Below are 22936 nucleotides of genomic sequence, written 5' to 3' on the forward strand. Positions count from 1 at the left end.
AAACCAATGTTAAGTGTGAACTGTGATTCTATCAGGAATTGCTATTATAAGGAAGGGAGAGGTCAAGAGCGAGGAAAGATATGTCAGTGCTGTGGGAAGGCCATTGGCTGTAGAGCGAAGACCTTTGGTGCCGAGCCTGGGTTTCTTGAGTTTAGAGCCACTAAATTAACATTTACCAGTTGTATGATCTTGAAAAATCTGCCCAACCATGTCTGTTGTGTGATTGAGCACATGTGAGAATCTCTGATGTAATCTAACATCAACAGCAGAACAGGGTCCTGTACCAGGTCTCCTGACTTTTGTCTAGCATTTATTATTCTTCCTTCCTTCCTTCCTTCCCTTCCTTCCTTCCTTCCTTCCTTCCTTCCTTCCTTCCTTCCTTCCTTCCTTCCTTTCTTTCTTTCTTTCTTTCTTTCTTTCTGTTTTCTCTCTTTGTTTTCTCTCTTTTCTTTTTTCTTTCTTTCTTTCTTTTTTCTTTCTTTCTCCTTCAAAGTTGAGTAATACAATATGTAGACTACGAGGCTTGGGGCATCCTAGAAATCACTAAGACAGCCTCCAAAACATCTTGGACTTTGTATTTCAAAATTCTTGAACAAATCTAGATGTTATAAAAACCAAAAGTTTCTAGGGGGCAACATGGCCACCTAGAAGCAGCTGGTTGGCACCTCCCTCGTGGAACAAACCAAAGAAGAGAGCCCCAGCAGTCAGAGACATCCAGCAGTTGAAGCAGGTTGAGACACAGGACACACCTCACAACCCACAGAGGAACAGTAAGACCCACGGACAGTAGAGAGGAGAGAGAACAGGCAGCATATTTGGGGAAAAGTAGTGCCCTCCTCAGCCTGGTCATATCAGTAACAGAGTGCTTCTGGATGTGGGGAGATGGTAAATGCAAGAAAGTAGGAACTCAGGGCCTCCACCACAGACTGGGATGTGCGCTGAGCCCCACAAGACTGCAGTCCTATATGGGAGATGGCCTGGATGTGGCACACCCCAACCACCTTGATTTTCCCCAGTGGCAAATTCTACCACTACCAGCAGTTTCTGTTTGGGGCAAGCTGTAGGGAAAGATCCTGCTGCTGAACGAACTTTTGAGTTCTGAACATGGACAAGCTCTAGCACGGGAAGGGGAGCCAGGAGAATCCCAATCAACCTGGAAGCCCCTCTCTCCCCATGTGGACTCTTCTGTGTAATAGATGGTGCTGCCATTCCTTCAGCACGGTCACAGTGGACAGGGGACCCATCCTCCCTCCCAGTTTCCACCGAATGTGCCAAAGTAGGGAGTAGGAACACAGACAAACCAGACCTAGTCCTTAGGGGAAAAAATAAAACCTTACTGCTCAAGAAACTTTGAGTTATGAGCACGGACGGCCTCGGACAAGGAAAGGGGAGCTGGCAATAGTGGAAAATGGGAGTGGTGGTGGAATGTCATCCTGGCAACTCTTTTCTTTCCTTGTGAATTTTTTGTACCGCAGAGATGGCTCGGCCATCCCCACAGTGGTGGCAGCCACAGTGCCCAGGGGACCTGTGTCTTCCTAGGGTAGACATTCGTGCACACAAGTGGGGAGCTGGAGATTTGTCCAGTCTGACCTAGTCCTTGACCAGCTTCCCTCCCTCCACCTCAATCCCAAGGATTGGAAGATTTGGGGTGTTCCCACAGCCCCGCCCATCACCGAGGATAGCTGTGGACTTCCCTGGGGAAACACAGGCCAAGCAAAAAAGCTTACCAACATTACCACAATTGGCTGTCTACTGCCAGCACCACAGGCCATTTACAACATCTGCAACAATAACACAGCCCTTATGAAGAAGAAAAGAACAAAGCCCATGTCACCGTACATCTCACAGACTAGTCTGTACATTGAAGCATTGTAGAGCTTCCCCAGAGGGTCCTCTAGAGATGTCAGTGACCAACTCTCCTTAGAATTCAATCCTTATGCTGTTGTATCACTGGATACCTTACGGGCACCATCCAGCATCAGCCAAACGGTGGCAGCCTTAACTGGAAAGGTAAACCTAGAAAAACAGCAGGATTCAGTAGTCGGACCCTCATGAATGATCATTCCTAGGAGATGGAGGAGTGTACCACAACAGGGGAGCACTCTGTAGGACAAGAAAAATCCCACAAATGACCTCCCCAATAGAAGCAACCTTATATAAAAAACAACAAAACAAGAAATAAAAATAGAAGCGTCTGTCCTCACAAATGAGGAAGAACCAGTGAAAAAACACCAGCAATCCCTGAAAATTAATGAGGGTGACACTCACAAAAGGGCTTCCCAGATCTCAAGCAATGGAACCCATTCAGAATGACCTGTGCCTGATGACAGACACAGCATTTAGAATATGGATGGCAAAGACACTCCATGAGATCCATGAGAAGCGGGGCAAACATATCATCCAGGCCATGAAAACAATGCAGAAAGTGAAAGCTGAGCTGGTCATTATAATAAAGGCTCAACCTGAGCTTCTGGAAATAATTCTTTCTGGGAATTTTAAAACACAGTAGCAAGTCTTAACAGTAGAATTGACTAGACAGAGGGAAAAAAATCTCAAAGCTTAAGGATCAGACTACTGAACTAATGCAGGACTGACAAAAACAAGGAGAAAAGGCTTAGGAAAAATGGGCAAAGTGTACTAGTGATTTGAGATTATGCAAATATACCAAACCCATGGTTGTTCATCATCCCTGGCAGAGCTGGGGAAACTGAGAACACGTTGGGACAAGCCTTCTAAGCTATCATTCAAGAAAATTTCCCCTATCTTGCTACAAAGATGGTCAAGCAGACACAGAAATTCAGAGAATTTGGGGAGTATTACACAAGAAGACCACCCCCAAGACACATAATAATTCACCTCTACAAAGCATAAAAGAAAAAATCCTAAAGACAGCAAGATAGAAGGGACAGACCACTTACCAAGGAAGATCTGTCAAAATTGCAGCAGATTTCTCAGCAAAAACCCTACATGCCAGAAGGGACTGGGGTCCCATTTTTAGCATTCTTAAAGAAAAGCAATTCCATTCACAAATTTCCTACCCCACCAAGCTAAGCTCCATCAATGAAGGATAATTAAAATCCTTCCCAGGCATCCAGTCCCTAAGAGAATATACCACTTCCAGATCAGCCCTTCAAGAGACACTTCAGAAAGTTCTAAGCACAGAAAGGAAAGAATGGTTCTACGCATTGCAAAAGCACAGGGCATGCACAGACCATACAAATCAATTACAAAAACTAAAAAGCAAAGCAGTCTCTTACTAGCAATATAACAAGATCAAACCCCCACATATCAATAATTAACTTAAATGTGAATGGTCAGAATGCACCACTCAAAAGGCCAGAGTAGCAAACTGGATAAAAAAGCATGATCCTGCTTTCTGCTGCCTTCAGGAAACCCATCTCACCACAAGGGATACTCACAGATTCAAAAGGGCTACAGAAAGATCTTCCATGAAAATGGAGAACAAAAATGAGCAGGAGTAGGAGTAGCTATTCTTATATCATACAAAACAAACTTTCAACCAATGAAAGTAAGTTAAAAAGAACACTGAAAGACAATACATAATGTTAAAAGGTTCAGTCCACCAATATCCATCTTGAACATATATATATATATATATATATATATATATATATATATATATAACAACTTCCACCTTACATACAAGCATTCAAATTTAAAAACATTGCTAGTTGAACTAAGAGAGGACATAGACAGCCATGCAATTATAGTCTCAGACTTTAATATCCCACTAATAGCTTTAGACACATCATAGAGGCAAAAAGCTAACAAGGAAATCCAGAACCTTAACTCAATACTTGAACAATCGGAGCTAATTGAAATCTACAGAACACTTCACCCAATAAATACAGAATATACATTCTCCTTATTAGCACATGGAGCATACTCCAAGATTGATCAAATAATCAGATATAAATCATATGTGAGCAAATTTTAAAATGTCAAAATTATACCACGTATCTTCTCAGACTACAGTGGAATAAAAATAAGTATCATCACCAATAGAAGAACCCCAAAACACACAAATATTTGACAGTTAAGCAACATGCTTCTGAATGACTTTTGGGTTAACACAAAAATCAACACAGAAATAAAAGACTCGTAGAAATAAATGAAAGCAAAGACAGAGCATGCTAAAACCTCTGGGATATCATAAAAACAATGCTGAGAGGGAAGTTTATGGCATCTCATGCACAAATCAAGAAAATAGCGGCATCTTAAATAATCGTTTAATGTTGCACCTAAAGGAGCTGTAAAGACTAGAGTAATCTGGTCACAGAATTTTAAAAATGGAAATTATTAAAATAAAGTCAGTTTAATGAAATAGAAACCAAAAAAAAATCATACACAAGATCAGCAATATGCAATACTGGTTCTTTGAAAGGTTAAATAAGATTGACAGAACCCTGACCAGAATAGCAAAGAAAGATAGATAGATAGAGGATGGATAGATAGATAGATAGAAGTTTTAATAAATGTAATTAGAAATGAAAATTTGCTATTACAACTGATCCTAAAGAAATGCAAACGATCATCAGGGACTACTACAAACATCTGTACATGAATAACTAGAAAATCTAGAGGGAACAGAGGAATTCCTAGCATCACAGAACCTCCCAAGATTGAAACAGGAAAAGGTTGAAAACCTAAAAAGACCAATAAAATTCAAGAAATCAACTCAGTAAGAAGAAACCTTCCCATCACACGCACACTAAAACACCCCTGGGCCAGATGGTTTCCTCAGCTGAATTTTATAAGACATAAACAGAAGAGCTGATACCAATCCTATTGAAAGTATTCCAGGCAAACAAGAAGGAAGAAATTTTCCCTAACTCATTATGTTAAGCCAAACTTGATACACAAAAATGGAAAAGACTCATCAAGGAAAGAAATTTGTCTAATGAACTGAGAGGCAAAAATTCTCAATAGGAGTCTAGCAAATTCCATCTAATAGCCATTTCAAAGATTAAGTATCATGACCAGGTGAACTTCATTCTCAGATTGCAAGGCTGGTTCAACATAAGTAAATCAATAAATGTAATCTACCAAAGAAACAGGTGTAAAACCAAGAACCACCTTTTGATTATGTGCAAAAAAAAATTTGATGAAAAAAAAGCATTTGATAAATTCTAACATTCCCTTTTGATAGAAATCCTTGAACACCTAGGGATCAAAGGAACATTCCTCAAAATAATAAGAGCCATCTATGACAAAACTGCAACCAACATCATACTTAATAGACAGAAACTGGAAACAATCTTCCTAAGAAGTAGAGCAAGACACCTCTCCTATTTAACATAGTATTGGAAGTCCTAGCCAGAGCAATCAGGCAAGAGAAATAAATTAGAGATATCCAAATAGAAAAATAGTAAGTTAGATTATTTCTTTTTTTCAGATGATATGATCCTATACCTAGAAAATCTTAGAGTCTGTCAAAAACCTCCTCACACTGATAAACATCTTCAGTAAAGTCTTGGGGTACAAAATCAATGCTAAAAAGAAGTTGAATTTCTCTGCACCAACAACAAGTAGTCTGAGAACCAAACAAAAAATGCAATTCCACTCACAATAGCCATAGACACACACACACACACACACACACACACACACACACACACACACACAAATACTTCAACATCCATCTAACCAAAGAGGTGAAAGACCTTTACAAGAACTGCAAAATACTACTTGAAGAAATCAAAGATGACACAAACAAATGGAAGAAATGCCAATGGATTGGATGAATCAGTATCATCTAGATGTTCATTCTACTCAAGGCAATCTGCAGATACAATGCAATTCTTATCAAATTACCAGCACCATTTTTTCACAGACCTCGAAAAGACAATATAAAAATTCATAGGGAAGCAAAAAAAGAACCTGAATAGCTAAAGCAGTTCTCAGCAACATGAACAAAGCTGGAGGTGTCACACTTTCAGTCCTCAAAATGTACCACAGTGCTCTTTTAGCCAAGATAAGCATAGCACTGGTATAAAAATAAACATACAGACCAATGGAACAGGATGGAGAATCTGGAAATAAAACCATGGTCTTTTAATCAGTTAATCTTTGACAAAGCCAACCAAAGCAAACTTTGGGAAAAGGAAATCATATTTAGCAAATAGTGCTGTGAAAACTGACAACCCACATTCAGAAGAATGAAACTAGAATTCTACCTATCACCATATACAAAAATTAACTCAAAATATATCAAGGGCTTAAACATGAAACCACAAACTCTAAGAAGCTTAGAAGAAAGCTTAGGGAACACCCTCCTGGACTTCAGAGCAGGCAGTGAATTCATGGCTGAGTTCTAAAAGAGCAAGTGTAGTAAAAGCTAAAATTTATAAGTGGTACCTTATCGAGCTAAAAAGATTTTGTACAGCAAAAGAAACCATCAAGAGAGTAAAATGACAACCCACAGAATGGGAAACATATTTGCAAGCTATTCAATGGCAAAGGCCTAACATTCAGGTTCTGCAAGATACTCAGATGAATTAACAGGAGAAAAACAAATAATACTATTAAAAAGTGGGCAAATGTCATAAACAGACACTTCCCAAGGTAAGGCACCCAAGTAGCCAACAAACATATAAAAAAATTCTCAGCTTCACTAATAATCAGAGAAAAGCAAATCAAAACTACAATGAAATACCGCCTCACATCAGTCAGGATGGCTCTCAATTAAAGAGTCAAAAACAGCAGGTGTTGGTGAGGCTGTGGAGAAAAGGAAATGCTTCCACACTGTCGATGGAAATGTAGGGTAATTTAACCTTTGTGGAAAACAGTATAGTGATTTCTCGAATAACGAAAAATTAAGCTACCATATGATTCAGCAATATCACTTTTGGGGATAAACCCATAGGAACATAAATTGCTCTAAACCAAAGACACCTACACATGTGTGTTCATCACGACACTATCCATAATGGTACAAACAAGGAACCAACTCAGATGATCCCTGAAAGTGGACTTCATAAAGAAAATATACACACAATATACACAATAGCATACTATGCAGTCATAAAAAAGAACAAAAGTGTGTTTTTGTAGCCACATGAATGCAGCTGGAGACCATCATTCTAAGTGAACTATGACACACACACTAAAGGAACAAATGAACATGGAATGTTCTCACTCATAACTGAGCCCTAAATATTGGGCACACGAGCACAGAGACAGCAACAGCTGATACTGTACCCTGCTAATGGGGGGGAACAGGAAGTGGGGGGTAAGGAGCATACAATTGCCCATCAGGCACCATGTTCGTTAGCAGGGGGAGACGCTCAAATCTCACCTGCACACAATATACTTATGTAGGAAATCCTCATCTGTATCTCACAACGTTAAAATAGAGTTAAAATAAATTTTAAAAACCAAAGGTGATATTTTTTAATTTAAATGCTTCCTTTTAAACTTTTAATTTTAAACTTCTGTTAAATACCTTTTAACCTTAAACTGCAGAATTTATGGGAATTTTTGTCGTTAATAGTTCTTGAAACATCAGCCACAATTCCAGACAGCGTTCTCTTATTGATACCTTCGACTGGCTAAATACACATATTTGTGTGTATGTTACACCCCCAATTTAGAGAATAATCCAAACCAGGAATCTAGCGTGGGTGCTTTGTGTCTTTAAAGCAACTACAAATAGTTTCTTCAGTCTATTCTCATCATTTGTAAAAACACATTTATTGTTTGGTAGAAGGAACACAATGTCTGCCATGGCAACCGTGGCAACCCTGGGTGTCTTGTCTATTAGCTGTAATGCAGGGAGTATCTTCAACAGCAGGAAAGAGTCCTGGGCAATTATCACCCAGATAGTATCCCTCCATCTTAAGAGCTTGAAGCTCTGTGGTTCAGAAAATGTTTAAGTTGATGTTTTAATGAATGCTAACAGCAACTATTCCATTTTGGTTAACTTTGGGGATATTAATAAGCTAAAGTTTTTACTGTGGGCAAATGAAAGCTATTATTTTCTGTAGACAAATTTGAAGAAATTGTTTTAACACAAAACCTCCCTCTATTTTCTGTTTTTGTTTTGTTTTGTTAAGTCTTTTTGGTCAGTCTTTTGTGATTTTACCCTTTGCAAGGGAAAGTTCCTTGCCATATAATTTTTTTGTTTCATTTTCCACATAAATTCTCATCACATGCTAATTAGAATAAGCAAATAATGAACTTTAAGGCATGACTAAGAAGTCTACTTGTGGAGTACTGAGGGGGAAGAAATGAAATGGTTAAGGCTTGAGGATTTTCATGCCAAAAACAGTGATAGTCACACAAAAAAACAAAAGTCCTATATTATACCATTCGCTCCCAGACTGCTACACATATTCTTTATGCAATTTTTGTATATGAGGGATAAGATTCTCAGCTTATCAAAGCATGCAGATGATAAAAAAGTTATATGAAAAAGCAAAGAAGTATAGAACGTACATTTGCTGCTCGGAAGAAGTCAGTGTACAAATTGACATTCTGCCATGCTTTCATATTGCCAAGATCATACCGTTTCGCCAAGTTGGCTGGTTTTTCACGTAAGAAGAGAGCAGGCTTCTGAACTGGGCAGCAGGAGACACTGAGTGGAAACAAAGAGTGGATTCAGAACGACTTTTGGTTTTGGAAATGTAAAAACTCTCCATTTATAAGTCTTTCTATCAGTGTCGAGGAGCTGGAGAAACGCAGAGAGGAGTGGAAATTGTGACCATGTTGAAAGGACAAGAGTGGATAGATAAAAATGTACTTCTGGATCTCGTGTCTCAGAATACCCGAAACCCTGCTCCCATGCCTCCTTCTGGTGACTTTTCCTCCTTACTGATTTTCAGTTTTTTATAAATACCCCTCCCATTAGAGAGTAATCTCAAGAAGCTGGATTCACCCTCTGAATCCTGGGTGCCAAGTGTTCTAAACTTGCTGGATCTTGGTTTCCTCAACTACAATGGGGGTAATGCTCTTTACTTTACAGAATATTGGTCTTGTATTAAAAAAGGCTCAACTGCAGTATTAGATTCCAATGTGTGATGGCTTAAACCCAAGAGGTGTTTAGTTCTCATTCATCTTACAGGTTAGGAAATATGTCAAAGTAGACAGATGCTTTCTCGTGGGATGATGCAGGGATCCAGAATCTTTTCATGCTGTGGTTTTGCCATCATCTAGGAACTTGTTGTCAGCTGCATCCATCAGCGGTGGGAGAGGAAAGCAAATGGAGAAGTATGTTAGCCTAAAAGTGACATGTCTTATTCCCCTCTTATTGGAAAGAACTTGGCCATGTGGCCATAGCTACCATAGTACCGAAGACTACAAAATGCCATTAAGACATGCACCTACCACATTTCTATTACCACGGAAGGAAGATGGAATGAATATTAGTGAATGTCTGCAATATCAGTCACTCTATTCATGTTTTGCAAAACACTTAATAAAACTCAGAAGGTGCTGAGCACATTCTCTTATCTTTCTTTCCTGCATTTGAATCTTCTCAGGAAGATCCAAAACACTAGACTTTCATCCCCTCTCTAACTGATATCTAGTTGTTTTTTTTTCTTCTCAGAAAAAAAAAGCTACTAGGGACTGGCTGTTTACCACAAGAAAGCCAACCATACCTTGCAGGACATCCCTTATGGCCCGAATAAGTTCAGTCTTATGTCCTGTCTCCTGTGTCTTCATTCTCATCTCATACTATGAGAGACTCTTTGCACAGGGAACTGGGGCTGTAAAAAGTCACTCAGTGACCAAGCAGAACTTCAACTGACTTCTCCCAAGGTGGCAAGAAAATAGACTGAAACATCACTAAAGTGATTTTTAATAGCATAGGTTGGGGAAAAAAAGGAGTTTGTTGATTAGCTTCTCTGAACTAAAAATTGAATGAACTCCCAACCTGATGTCCTGAGCAAAGTGACTGACAGAGCAGTTCCTTCCACGCCATCCCTAGCCAAGGTGTGAGATGGTCTGCGATAGCTCCTACTCAGGTTTCAGAAGTATTGTGAACTCTGGGATGAGTAGAAGTGAGCGTTGTCTTTTTTTATTCCTATGAGAAGTGAAAACAGAAAACTTCGGCCACAAGTCTTCCAACTAAGCAAGAGCTAATAATGATCTTCAGTAAATTTCAAGTGTGATGAATAATGAAATTCTAGAGCCAAGAGACTTTTTTAAAAAACATGTTTGAATGCTCCTGCGTGTCAAGTATACTGAACACCATGTGCATCCAAGGATGTGTTGGACTCTGTTTCTGAGATTTAGTCTATGCTTTTCTTCCCTCTGCCCTGGCTGCTCTCTATCCAACTTTCCCCTTTTTTTCCTGGGGCATGGCTACACTCACCTCAGGTTTCAACTCTACCAATAATGTCTCCAGAAGGCCCTTCTGATCACCTCCTGAGGCATTCTGCCCCCGTGTTCCCGTTGTTTTCTCTTGTGAAGGCTTCTTTCACATCACATTACATGTTTTTGTTAGTATCTCTCTCTTTCTTCAGCACCCAGCATGCTCCTGGTTTTCAGTGAACATCTCTTGAATAAGGGAATGATACTCCTCAAAGGCATAGTCAGTGAGTGTCCTTTCATCTTTGTATCCACAGCACAATGTCTGGTCCGTGGCGGGTTCATAGTACATATTTGGAGAGAGGAATAAGAGGACAAAGAAGAGGAAAGAAAAGGAAGGAAGGAAGGAAGGAGATATCAGTCACAGAGAGGACGTAAGGCTAGTTTGTACCTATCTACCATCAACTTTCTTAAGTCGTCAGAAAATAAATCAACAAATTTCACTAGGAATTCTTAAGATGGAAGCTATAATTACTGAGGAAATAGGGAAAGAATCATGGAAGACAGAGCTTTTGAAATGAGTCTCAAACCATGAGGGGGAATTTAATGGAGGTAGAGGATGAAAGTTGAGCACAGAAAGTTACCAGCAGGGTTGAAGTACAGAGCAGAGAAGAGTGTGGCATATTTGGGGGAAAGTCACCTGAGTTGAACACTGTTTTATTTCCCTTTGATAGTTCAAAGTTGTAGCTAGGTAAGACACTACTATAACTCTCTCTCTCTCTCTCTGATCCTGTTCCAGGAACTGGTGGTTGGTCCCCAGCAGATTCCAACGCTCAACAGTGGCTCCAGATGGACCTGGGAAACAGAGTGGAGATTACAGCAGTGGCCACGCAGGGAAGATACGGAAGCTCTGACTGGGTGACAAGTTATGGCCTGATGTTCAGTGACACAGGACGCAACTGGAAACAGTACAAGCAAGAAGACAGCATCTGGGTAGGGCATCTTTTCTATCTTGACGGATAAAACCAAGATATGCTAACAGTAACCAGTGAACATTTCCGTCATTTTCCAATACCCAGACTGTTGGTGGCTTCATAATTGTGGAGTGCCCGTTAGGAATAATTAGACAGTGTGTAAGTCCTATGTCCGGCAGAGCTTCAGTTTCTAGGAAAATTATGGTGTCTGCTGCCAAGAGTGTGTTCCTTTTTCCCCCCGGCAACTTGGGTAATTCAGTGACTCAGCCTCAGTTTATTTATTTTTTTAAAAAATATTTTTTAAAAAGGAGAAATACACCACCAAAATCTGATTGCTAATTAGATTATACTTAGATTTCTAAGTATTTATTTACTCATTTATTTGTGTGTTTATTATGTGCCAGGAACTTTATATGTTTTGCCAAATGTCAACCAGCTCAGTTATGTCACTTGACCAAAGTTGCCCAGTTTGTGAATCTTGGCATGGGAATCCCTAGTCTACTTTGACTTTAAAGCCACTGCGCTGAATAGCCTTTATTCCAGATTTGAAAGCAATTGGAAGAATTAAAAATGCGAGACAAATGTAAGATTCAGAATTTCTCTGCCATTATAAATGACCTTTAGCTTGGAAGTGAAAGGCAATTTGCTCCAAATTGTCAAAAAAAAAGTTTTCCCACCCATCCCAGGCCTGGCTCTTGGCCTCACCAGGTGGGTGAAAGACTGTCATCAAACTATTCAGTGAGAAAACAGAGAAGGAGAGGCAGATAGTGAAAGTCACCTGGAGGTCGCTTCAGAACTTCATGCACTAAAAAAAACAATTTGTTAGTTCATGTGACTTTTAATTTAGGGAAAAATAAAATAAAATTTCTAAAAATCCAAATGTATATAAAACGTGAAGATTTGGAGGTTGGTGGCATATGTTTTCTTCTCAGAATCCCCTCCCTTAAATCAATAGCGATTAATTTTACACTGTTGCTCTTTTCAGTGAAGTGGCACTGATTTCACTGAAAAGAACAGCAACTTCCATTTTATGTATTAATTATTATTCTGTAATTGCCTACCCGTCATGCTGCAGACAGTAGTAAATTGAGGATCTAGGTTAGTTACGGCAGAGTGAATCCTGGGAACATCATTACTCTCATTTTTATTCTGGATCACTTGAACATCCACAGAAGGCATGGATTTTCTTCATTTTTAGAAATAGTCTTTTGGAGACTAATTTTTTCCTCAGTTTAGATGCACTCATCAATTTATACAGGTTTTTGTTGTATTTGCTTTTTAGTTCAATATGAGAAATGAGAAATACACACCCCTTCCATTTTAAGGAACAATTTTAAGATTTTATGTTGACTTTAAAGGAACAAATAAATCGGGGATTATTTGTTTTCTCTGGCATTTTCCATCAGACTGGTTGTTTTTCAGAAAGAGTTGTACTTTTGAGTTATTTTTTGTATTTTTTTTTTAAGCTCCGAGTTTCATTTTCTTCAGAACCAAGTGACCGGCTTTCAGTTGACCCTGTGTATCAGGATGTGTTTCAAGGGATGGTGATTCCTCTTGGCTTGTGAGCAGTGAACCATAGGCCTTTTTCACTTTCTTGCCCTTGTTGGATGACCTGTGCTTCCAAATGATTCCAAGCCCCTGAAGAGCAGCAAGCCTCCCTCTTACATGTCCATGTGTCCCATGCCCAGTATTACTGGCCACATGGCAAGAGCTCATTTTGGAATGGTTATTTAGAGAACTGCAGGATTACTAGGGTTCCCGTAAATGAAGGGTGGAGAAACAAGAGTAACCTTATTCCCTACTTCATGCCCCAAACAGACTTGATGTTGACAGGCAAGTAGAAATCACTCGGCAGGCAGAGAAGGAAAGGCAGGCAACTCTATTTGCAAGAGGTAGTTCATTCAGCTACAGCCACCCCAGAGAGGCTTGCAATGCTCGCAGAGCACTTGGGAGAGAGGCAGTTTAAGGATCGGCCTGTCAGCTGCAGATACTGGAAGAAGAAGTGATTTGAGGAGGGAACTTTACAACTTCTACTTTAAAGAGTAAAATACAGTGTGGTTAGGCAAGAACACCTTGATAAGTCATGTACAGGAGCTAGGCTTATATCTGGAAAAATCGATGTCCACTTATCTTAATATTGGGTCAACTAGCAGCTACTAAACACTTACGACACACCACATTTGTAAGCAAATGTAATCCTATACGAATATAAAAAAACTTCGTTCTATAAAGTTTGATGATCCATTATTAACATCTCCACGAACAAGAGACTTGAGGCTCACAGAGACCTACACTCACAAGCTCACACCACCAGAAACTGGTGGCGCCATAATTCACAACCACGTTTTATTCCTAAATATTCTTGATTGCAAAACTGTACTTCGTGTTCTTCCTTTACTACCCTTTTTTTTCACAAATTGATTTACATTTCTGACCTTAAGTGATAACTTTGTCAGGCCCACTTTGTAAGAATAATATTCAAACCCCTGGTTTAATCCACATGTTGCTAAATATGAGTGTGAAAGCACCATTAATACCTAAGTGCATTTATTTATGTAGTAAATATTTATGTAGTAAACTCTCTGAAATTGTCTAAGCCTTCAGGGTGTTTTACAAACACTTCACAAATATGTAAGAACTGCCTATGGGCTAACATTTATTGGTAGTTTCATCCGATTATGCTGTTGGATAAAATATGCCTTGAGGGTTTTTTTTTTTCTTTTTCAAATTAGAAGACTATAGACTTGCCAGAGTTAAGCCTTATAAGTAAGACAAGAGCAGTATCCAAACATGAGATTTTTGTAAAACTGTCTAAATTATTGTTTAACTTTTCATTAAAAAGCCAATGCTTAAAAACATCAATAACAAATATTGACTTAAAGATGACGTATCAAGGAAGTAGAGAATCTTTTGAATATGTTTTCTCCTGATCCTTCACAGATCCTGAATTTTTCATTGATACAGAGTTTGTCATGCTTTCAAAAATTGATTTATCAAACAATACACACATAGAGCACTCCATGCGTGGGGCATCCATTTGTCAGTATCCAAAAGCTTTAGTTTATCTCACAAAGTTCACTCCAGAGCAAGAATCCTGAAAGGATATCTTTCCAATATGTGGTAGCAAGTCTTCGTGCCCTAAAAATCCAATTTGGAGAGTTTCTGGTCTGGCATTGAACGGAATGCTCATGAATGAGGCCAGCAAGTAGCCACTTAGTGATGCATCGTGATTTATGAACAAGGCAGAGTCCCTTGATTCACCAAACAATCAGGCGTGAAGGTGTCCCAGGCACACACTCAGCAACAATTTTAGAGTCTGTGCAGATCCCGATACCTTCCTGGGTGGTGTGTAGACTTGCCAAAGCAACACAAATATTAAAATTCCAACTCTGAGCAGCTATGTGACCCAGTGCTTGGTGAAGTGGATAAACTTATTTGGAAGAAATGACTCTTAACTAACTCCACCCCAGAACAGGTTTTGTTTCCAGTCATTCTGAAAGATGTGCCCAAAGAAACATGTACTGTCCCTGTTATGTCCATGAATAACTAGAGATGTTGATTCTTTACTTAACCAGCACAATATCCTTACTGTCAAGCTGACCCCCACCGCCGTCCACCCGTACCAGTATCCTCAACCACTCTGCATGTGACTCACTACAGGTCCCCTCACTTGGTGTTGTCCCCTATGAATATTCTGTATTTTACTAAGATTCAGCTTAACATTTTTCTCTTGTGAAACATGTTGCCTCTCCCCAAATACATGCATCATCTAGTACTTTATTATATAATCTTTTGGCCTGCGCACTATGATGGTCTATGATTTCCTGTAGCTTTCTGGAATCTTCCTTAACACGAAGGACTTGCATTTGTCACTTGGCAGTTTTCTCACACAGAGGTCAATTGAAGCAATGGATTATACATTTTGGTCATTAGTTCCCCGATTTCATCCTTGAGTGACTTCCAAGTTCCCTGGAATACTCTCCAATCTTCATGATTTAGACACATTTATTCTGCCAATTTGGCCTAGAACATCCTGAGTATTGATCACTTTTTGATATAGTATTTTAAGCTTATCAATTTCAGAAAACAATTTGAGAGTGAGAATCTCAATACCATCAACATATATCTTTTAAGCTCTTATTATATGCCAAGCACTGTGCTAAGTGCTGGGCATACAGAGGAGCCTCAGATGCAGTCTTCCCTTTCCCTGGGTGTGTAGATCCATTACGAAGACAGATCAATGACGTTGAAAAGCAGTATATGTTCATGTAGGCACCACTGACGGTAGTTCACATGCACAAAGCTGTCAGAGAGGGTGTGTCTAGAAGTGTATGAGTGGGAGGGACTTAGGGGAATTGAACTAGCAGGACCATGTTTAAGTTATGTTGGCTTCTCAGCAATTACAGAGTGCTGCCTACCTAATAAAAACTCAATAAATATGAGAAGGCGGAAAGAAAATGATAAAAAGGGAGGTACATTTATAGCAGGAGAAATACTGTAAGCAAAAAGCTCAAAGGAAGACGTATATGTTGTATTGGTGACACAAAGAATTCTTCAGTTTAGATGCAGAATTTCTCTGGTCAGAGATATAAGTTGGAGGAGGGAGATTGGATAGAGATTGTAGACTAACAGCATCACCATTATTTTCTTTAGCAAGCACATCACTATTCGCTAGCCACTTTAACAATGTTTGCTGATACTTTTCTGTTTCAACATTTATTTGTTAAATAATAAAGACTACGTTTAGAAACATGCTATCAAATATATCTGTCAGGATATTTTAATAGTTTTCTCTCACACATAAACTTTCCAATGAGATATCAATTTCATAGTTGGACATTATTAAAAACTCAATTAAGAACTTAGCATGCCTAGAATCTTGCTCTTTTATTTAGTAGAGATCACCAGTGAAAAAGGCAAGTTATCACTATGTCACTGACCAACAGAAGCAAGGGGAAGAGTGTAATACAGTGACTTGGGAGTAGAGGAAGATTCCATTTGCACCACTGGTTGCCCGTGTGACCTTGAAACTGTCACTTGACATCTCTGTGGTAGGTATTTTTCTCCATCCGTGGCAGGTATATATCCAGAATCTTTCAGGCCCATTGCACTCATTCCTCCACACTTTCTTGCTCCGACTCCTTGGTATGTGGGCTGCCCTGTGGGTTGGTTATGATGGAAAATACATGGAGATAAACCCCAGGCTTCACGGTGGAGCCAGTTTAGAACTGTCAGAACTAAAGGCTCTTGAAGCTCAGCATTCCCCCTGAACCATTTCAGTAGTTCTGTTCTCAGCCCTTCTGCTGATCCGAGATGCTCTTATCATGGGATGAAGCTCTGCAGAAAAGACATGGGGAACAACTGGTCAATCGGCATTGTGAAAGCAACAGCTGGTCGTTACCCCAGCCGCAGCGGGCTCCCTCCAGCCCTCTGGCTCCACACTCAGCCCTCGAAAGTTCCTCACAGATGCCCATCTGTTTTCCCTTCTTAGCACTGGAATTTGTTGAGATGTTTCAGAAAACTTCCCAACATGGGGTCTAGCCTCCTGAAGGAGTGAATGCACTCACTTGTTTACACATGTGGCATTTAAACACATCACATGGACAGGGAGTCAACATGTCGTCTTCGGGATTAATATTCATATGGACACTTTCTAGGGAAGAGCAGATGTCTGCAGTCCCCTACAAACGGGTTGCATTTGTAATGGGATTAGATTCAGCAGCTGATATCCAAATACAGAGGATGATCTGCTTAAAATTAATTATTCTAAATCCATTTCTGTTAATCTAATCTCTCTGTTGAGGTACTTAATGATTCACAACAAACTCAGCTTTTAATTGTATTTTTAATATTTATGCACCTGTTAGGCTTTGGAGCTACCCACCTCAGATGAAGGGAAAGCAGGGTTAATATCTCAACTTTAACATGCAGCGAAGTGTGAAGGTTTTTAATGTAAATGTATTAAATTAGGTTAACTCAGTAGAATGATAGAGGAAGAGATCTTTTGGCCTGTTAGCTTAGTTCTTAGCAACCATGTGCAATTGTGCTTGTTTTTCTTTATTTTCTCATATAGATCATCTCAGGTTTAAAGTCTGATAGAGAGCTTGTGATAGATAACTACAATACTAGGAGACTCAGTTTTCTCTTGTGTAAAGTGGGTATAATGAGGACACTTACCTCATGTGACAGATCAATGTAAAGGGAACATTCTCAGAAATGAGTTTAAGACCAGGTGCAACGGCTCATGCCTGTAACTTTCGGAGGTTGAGGCAGAAGGACTGCTTGAGGCCAGGACTTCAAGACCAGTTTGAGCAACTCAATGAGATCCCATTTCTACAAAAAATGAATTTTTTAAAAAGGCATACATCAAAATATCCCATAGGACTTGCTAAGACAGAGTTTGCTAAACCCCATCTGGGCACATGTCCAGTAGGCCTGAGATGGGCTAAGAGTTCACATTGATAACAAAATCCCAGGTGCTACAGGTGCTGTACATTAGGGACCTCACTTTGAGAACCACTGTATAAACTTTAAGTGGTCTAAAGCATTCAAGGAGCTTTACACAGTGCTAAAAAAATTTAAGGGGTATGATTACTATCAAAGGCAGGTGTATGTTATATACCTGGTGAAGACACCCAGAGGACACTGGCTCTCAGAGTTTTCTTTCTTTTGAGCTGTGTATACAAAAGGGAAAGCAAACTCATTAAGTCAGTCTCTCTCTTTTTTTTTTTTAATAAACCTAATGCTCAGTGGAGAAGTAAGATCTCCTTGTGGTTTTAGGTGAAGGCAGTTACCCAGGCAGGCTCATTAAAGACAATTAGCCCAGAGTCCTGGTAGCAGACAGAAGGAATAGAAGTAGAACCTGGGGGAGTTACTGACGCCGAAAGAAAAAGACTCTTGGCTAATGTCTGGAGCCCCAGGTGTCTACTTGGTTGTAGCCAGATGGAAAGATTCCAGGCCTGGCAGGGACCTCAACAAGGCCAAGAGTCTCGCAAGTACTAAAAAAAAAAGGTTTAGTGGAAAGCAAACCTCACTGAGTTTATTATTACAATAATAACAGTAGACATTAAGAAGGAAAGCATAATAGAGTAACCACAAGTTTCGATCACTGTTAAGTATGATTTCCGTTTTTGTTAATTTCAAGTAAAGGTTACTAATTATAGTTGCTGATCATGTGGTGCTAATAAAAGTAGAGCACAAGCAAAATAAGAGCGTGAGCAGCAACCAATTTTACGTGTCACATCTCTGGTCTATTGCAGTTGTTCATTCCGGAGAATGTCCTCCCTACTGCCTTGTGACCAAAGAGCACGTCTGCTGCCACAGCTGCTCTCACGATTCTAGAGAGAAGCCGAATGATGCCACCTAGTTTGTCTAGCATCTTAAACTTGCCTTGAGATTTAATTCTCTGATTTAGTGACTCAAGAATTTTTCAGAAATTAGTTCAGGAATCCACAGAAAAAGGGAACAGTGATACCCCCACCCCCCCAACGTATTGGAAGCACAGAGAGGAAATCATACAATTTGGGCTGGAGTTATTTCTATCCGAACATCATAGGTGCTTTGTCTGGAAAACTAGATGCACTTGCAAAAATCTCTCCCGGGGAATCATGGACCTCTAACATCCTGTCCTATCTGATTGTAATTTAGGATATCAAACATCTGTTAGGCACATTCTACACGCACTAAATTAGGGAGGCTTCCAAAGTAGAATGCAGAAATTTCCCCATCAGAGCTAAGATAAATGCATGGACAGGTACACAATGAAGGAATATGCACAGATGGGCTCAAGGATGAGGGCATAAAGTTTCTGACTTGTCAGTAGAATAAGTACTATGAATCTTTTCCCCAGAAGCTATTTCGGTTTTGCAACCACATTTTTGTCCTGTCTGTCTCCCTTTATGACATTGTGATAACGGAGGGCCAGAGTTCCACAAATGGACTAAGACAGAGTAGAAAGAATGGATGAAATGAAGACCCAGCGAGTAGCATCAACAAGTGAACCCACCATGTGTAAACAATTCAGATGAGGCGCACAGTATCTTCTTTGAATATGAAGACACTGGAGTGTAGATGAGAGAAGATGAAACGCTGGTTAGGTATAAATGCCCCTTAGCCACAACCATGTTCCATGGAAGGAATGGGGCCTTTATACCCTGGGTTTTCAGGCCTGGGCATCTCCCAGGTCTTCTCCATCTAATATGCATTTCTGTGAGGAGTTATGTTGTGTTTCAGACATTGTGTTTATAAAACAAGCATGTGAGGATCTAAGAATCTATTTGTGTGTGTTGGGGAATAACCAAGCTTGGGAGAGGTTTCCTAAGCCACCTTAATAAACAGATAATTTAAGTGAAGATCCTGGGCTTTCCAGACAAGTTCTGCTTAGAGGCTAGTCCCTTGGTCCCCCCCTTCCATCCAGCTGACTGCCCTTCCACCCGCATACCCAGAAATCTAAAGTTGCACTGTTGGCATAGGCATGCATTGGCTTGTGCACTTCCAGTGACTCACAGATGATGACCAAGCATTCTGCCCAGCTGAGTCCGTGCCATCTTTTATCTGAGACATCTCTGGGAAAGACCGCAGCCCAGGACCCTTGGGTTCTGTTTCTCCTTCTTTGGTGGGGACGCTAATCTATTGCTAAAGAATCCTTCATACACTCCTCCCTTACTCCACATAATGTGCTGGAGTTCTCTTCCCGGGATGGAATTGTCACTTAATGAATAATTTCTGAAACAATTAAATGACAACTCAATAAATGGCTTTGTCAATTTTGTATAGCAGAAAGTCAAATTACCGTGTAAGAAAATGCAGAATGTTTCTGTTTATAACATTTTAGAGAGTTTTTAAAAATAGCTTCATAATTACAAAAAACTTTAACGTATTAAGGTTTGCAAATTCAATAAGAATATCGTGGAAACCTTTTTCTCTGAGAACTTGAACCCTTACAGACGGTCTTATTTAAATGTAAAGATGTGAATAAAAACTGATGTTTGTGGAACATGGAGTTAAGCTGAAGTGAATACATCATCTTAACATATACAAGTGAGAGCCCCCAAAAAACAAAATTATTTTTTTGGAGGCGAGTTTCTTATGGTGCAAGCCTCCCCCGCCAGGTAAGTGTTGTAGGAGCCCCTAGGCATCAGTGTGCCAGCTAGCGTTGATGTAAGACACTGCGTTCAGCTTCGGTAATTTTTTGGGGGGATTATGTCAACATGTTCGAAATAACGAGTGATTTGCGAGTGCACCAGTTCAGCAGTTTTTAACCAAAATAGCAGGACTTCCATGTCCACCCTCCCTATTCACCTGATTTTGCCCCAAGCGTCTTCTTGCTTGTGTTTCCCCGGATGAAAAAAGTCCTCCAAGAAAAATGTTTTGCCAATGTGGACCATCTGAACTGACAAGTTCAAAAACTGTTTCGAGCAGTAGAAAAAGTGTCTTGATAGGTATATTGCATCAAACAAAGATTACTTTGAAGGCGACTGAAATTCAAACATGTAAGGACAAATACACGTATTTTTTATAAATCCCATTTTTGGGGGGGTCCTCCCCTCACACATTTGTATGTGTATATGCACACATATTAGTATTTAAAGACATATATGTATTAATAGATTTAAATTGCATGTTTTTTTTACAGATTTAAATTCAGTAAGTCCTCACTTAATATTGTTGGTTAAGTTCTTGGAAACTGTAACTTTAAGCAAAAGGATGTCTACTAAGTCCTCAAATAATGTCTTTTGTTTTCAATGCCCTTCCATGATAACATTGATGAGAAAAATAAATAGATTTTGTTTTATATATATATATAAACATGTTATATATATATATATATAAATCTATTTATTTTGTTATATATATATAGTCTTGCTTAACTATATATATATAGTCTTGCTTAAACTATATATATATAGTCTTGCTTAAACTATATATATATAGTCTTGCTTAAACTATATATATATAGTCTTGCTTAAACTATATATATATATAGTCTTGCTTAAACTATATATATATAGTCTTGCTTAAAGTTACAGTTTCTAAGAACCTATAGAAGATATTGAGGATAATGATGAATGTAGTGTGTGTATATATATGTATGTATATGCACATATATCTTTGAAACATAGCATGTTTCATCTATATTTCTTCTAAACTCTAGTTTTTGATTGTTCAAGTTTTTTGGACCTTTCCGACAGTTATTAGAGGATTTAGAAGATTTTGGCTCCACTTATTTGATGTGAAAATCTTGACCTGAGAACTCAACATCAATAATAATAACATATAAATTATCCCACATTACTGTTAGATTTTATCAATAATTGCCAATGTCTTATTGGAGCGCAGAAAAGAAAGAAAGACAACACAGTGCTTTGTGTCTGCCCAACCCCAACATATAGATGTTGACTACATTCAGAGACCAATAATTCTGAGGCATGCTATAGGGATATAACAACCAAGCTGGACTCTCTAACATTGTGTAGTGGTGATTACATCAACTTTGTCACTAAGGGACAAGAAGACTTCATGAATTAATTTCTGTTCACATGAAATTTAGGCTAAGGACATGTGGAGTTTGGTCTACCTGCGAACTAAAGACTCTATTTGATTGCAGAAGAGGTGTTTTTGTGTATTTGTGTGTTTGTTTTGCCCAAATCCATCTTTTAAGCATACTGGAGACAATGATACTAGTAGCTGCCATGAGCCACATTTGTGCTGAATGCTTTTATAAACTGAATCCTGCAACGGAGAGGGTATCCTTACTTAAAGATGAGTCAATAGAGTTTAATCATGAACCCAGCTCCATAAGGAGTAGCCGGGCTGAGATCTGAATAAAGGGCATCTGAAACCATAAGCCCTTGTCCTTCCCACTGCACAAGAGACATTCATAATAAATAAAAACACTATCTACTTGGCAGATATACCAGCTGCCTTACTTTAAAAAGTAACAGCCACAATTCTTTGAGACAATTATGTGTCTTTGCTTTCTCTAATCAGCATGACCCTGTATGAACAGACACATTAAGGATTTATTGAGTGCATTGTTCTGTGGTTCAATGCCTTGCCGATTTCCTTATTTAAACAAGAAAGAATCCAAAGAAAATAATGCATTTTAGAAATAATTGGGCACTACTTATCAGAGTGCTTGGTGGACTGGAGGCTAATAAGGACAGTAGACTGTGAATTATTTTTTTTTTCTCAGCTAGAAGTACCTTTGTTTATCCACCAATAGATACAGTGCTGTCAGTAATCTGTAACTATACTCTATGGATTTAGATAAGAAGATGATGAGAAAGGAGAATTTTTCATTTAAACTGGATCAGGATTATATTGTTTCATTGGAATCTCTTTTAATTTAAGTGCATTTAATAAAACTCTCCTTTATGAATGGATTTGGAGCATGAACTTTGGATTGAGGCAAAACTGAGTTGAATCTCTGCTACGTACTAAACGTGTCACCTGAGCAGTATATTTTTATCGCAGGGTCTTACAGTTCACACCTGTAAAATGTTTACAAAAACCTACATCAAAGTGATGCAAGAATTCTCTGAGGTGATCTATGTAAACTACCAATGTCCCTGACATATAAGAAGTACACAAACAGCCGGGCTCGGGCTCAGCCTGTAATCCCTCGCCTTTGGGAGGCTGAGGTGAGTGGATTGCCTGAGCCCACGGGTTTGAGACCCGCCTGGGCAGCG

The 22936-nt window shown here is 39.2% G+C and overlaps 1 protein-coding gene across 1 annotated transcript in view; it reads left to right on the forward strand.

The window, feature by feature from the left end:
* CNTNAP5 (contactin associated protein like 5) overlaps positions 1-22936 on the forward strand; it is a 697937-nt gene that overhangs the window by 20067 nt on the left and 654934 nt on the right. The window contains exon 5 of the mRNA XM_021716185.1: positions 11072-11265. Coding sequence (XP_021571860.1) covers positions 11072-11265 — 194 coding nt within the window. The remainder of the gene's footprint in view (positions 1-11071; positions 11266-22936) is intronic.

The sequence above is a fragment of the Carlito syrichta genome, unplaced genomic scaffold (genome assembly GCF_000164805.1).
Source record: "Carlito syrichta isolate Samal-C Ts95f unplaced genomic scaffold, Tarsius_syrichta-2.0.1 Scaffold308256, whole genome shotgun sequence".
Classification (NCBI taxonomy): Eukaryota; Metazoa; Chordata; class Mammalia; order Primates; family Tarsiidae; genus Carlito; species Carlito syrichta.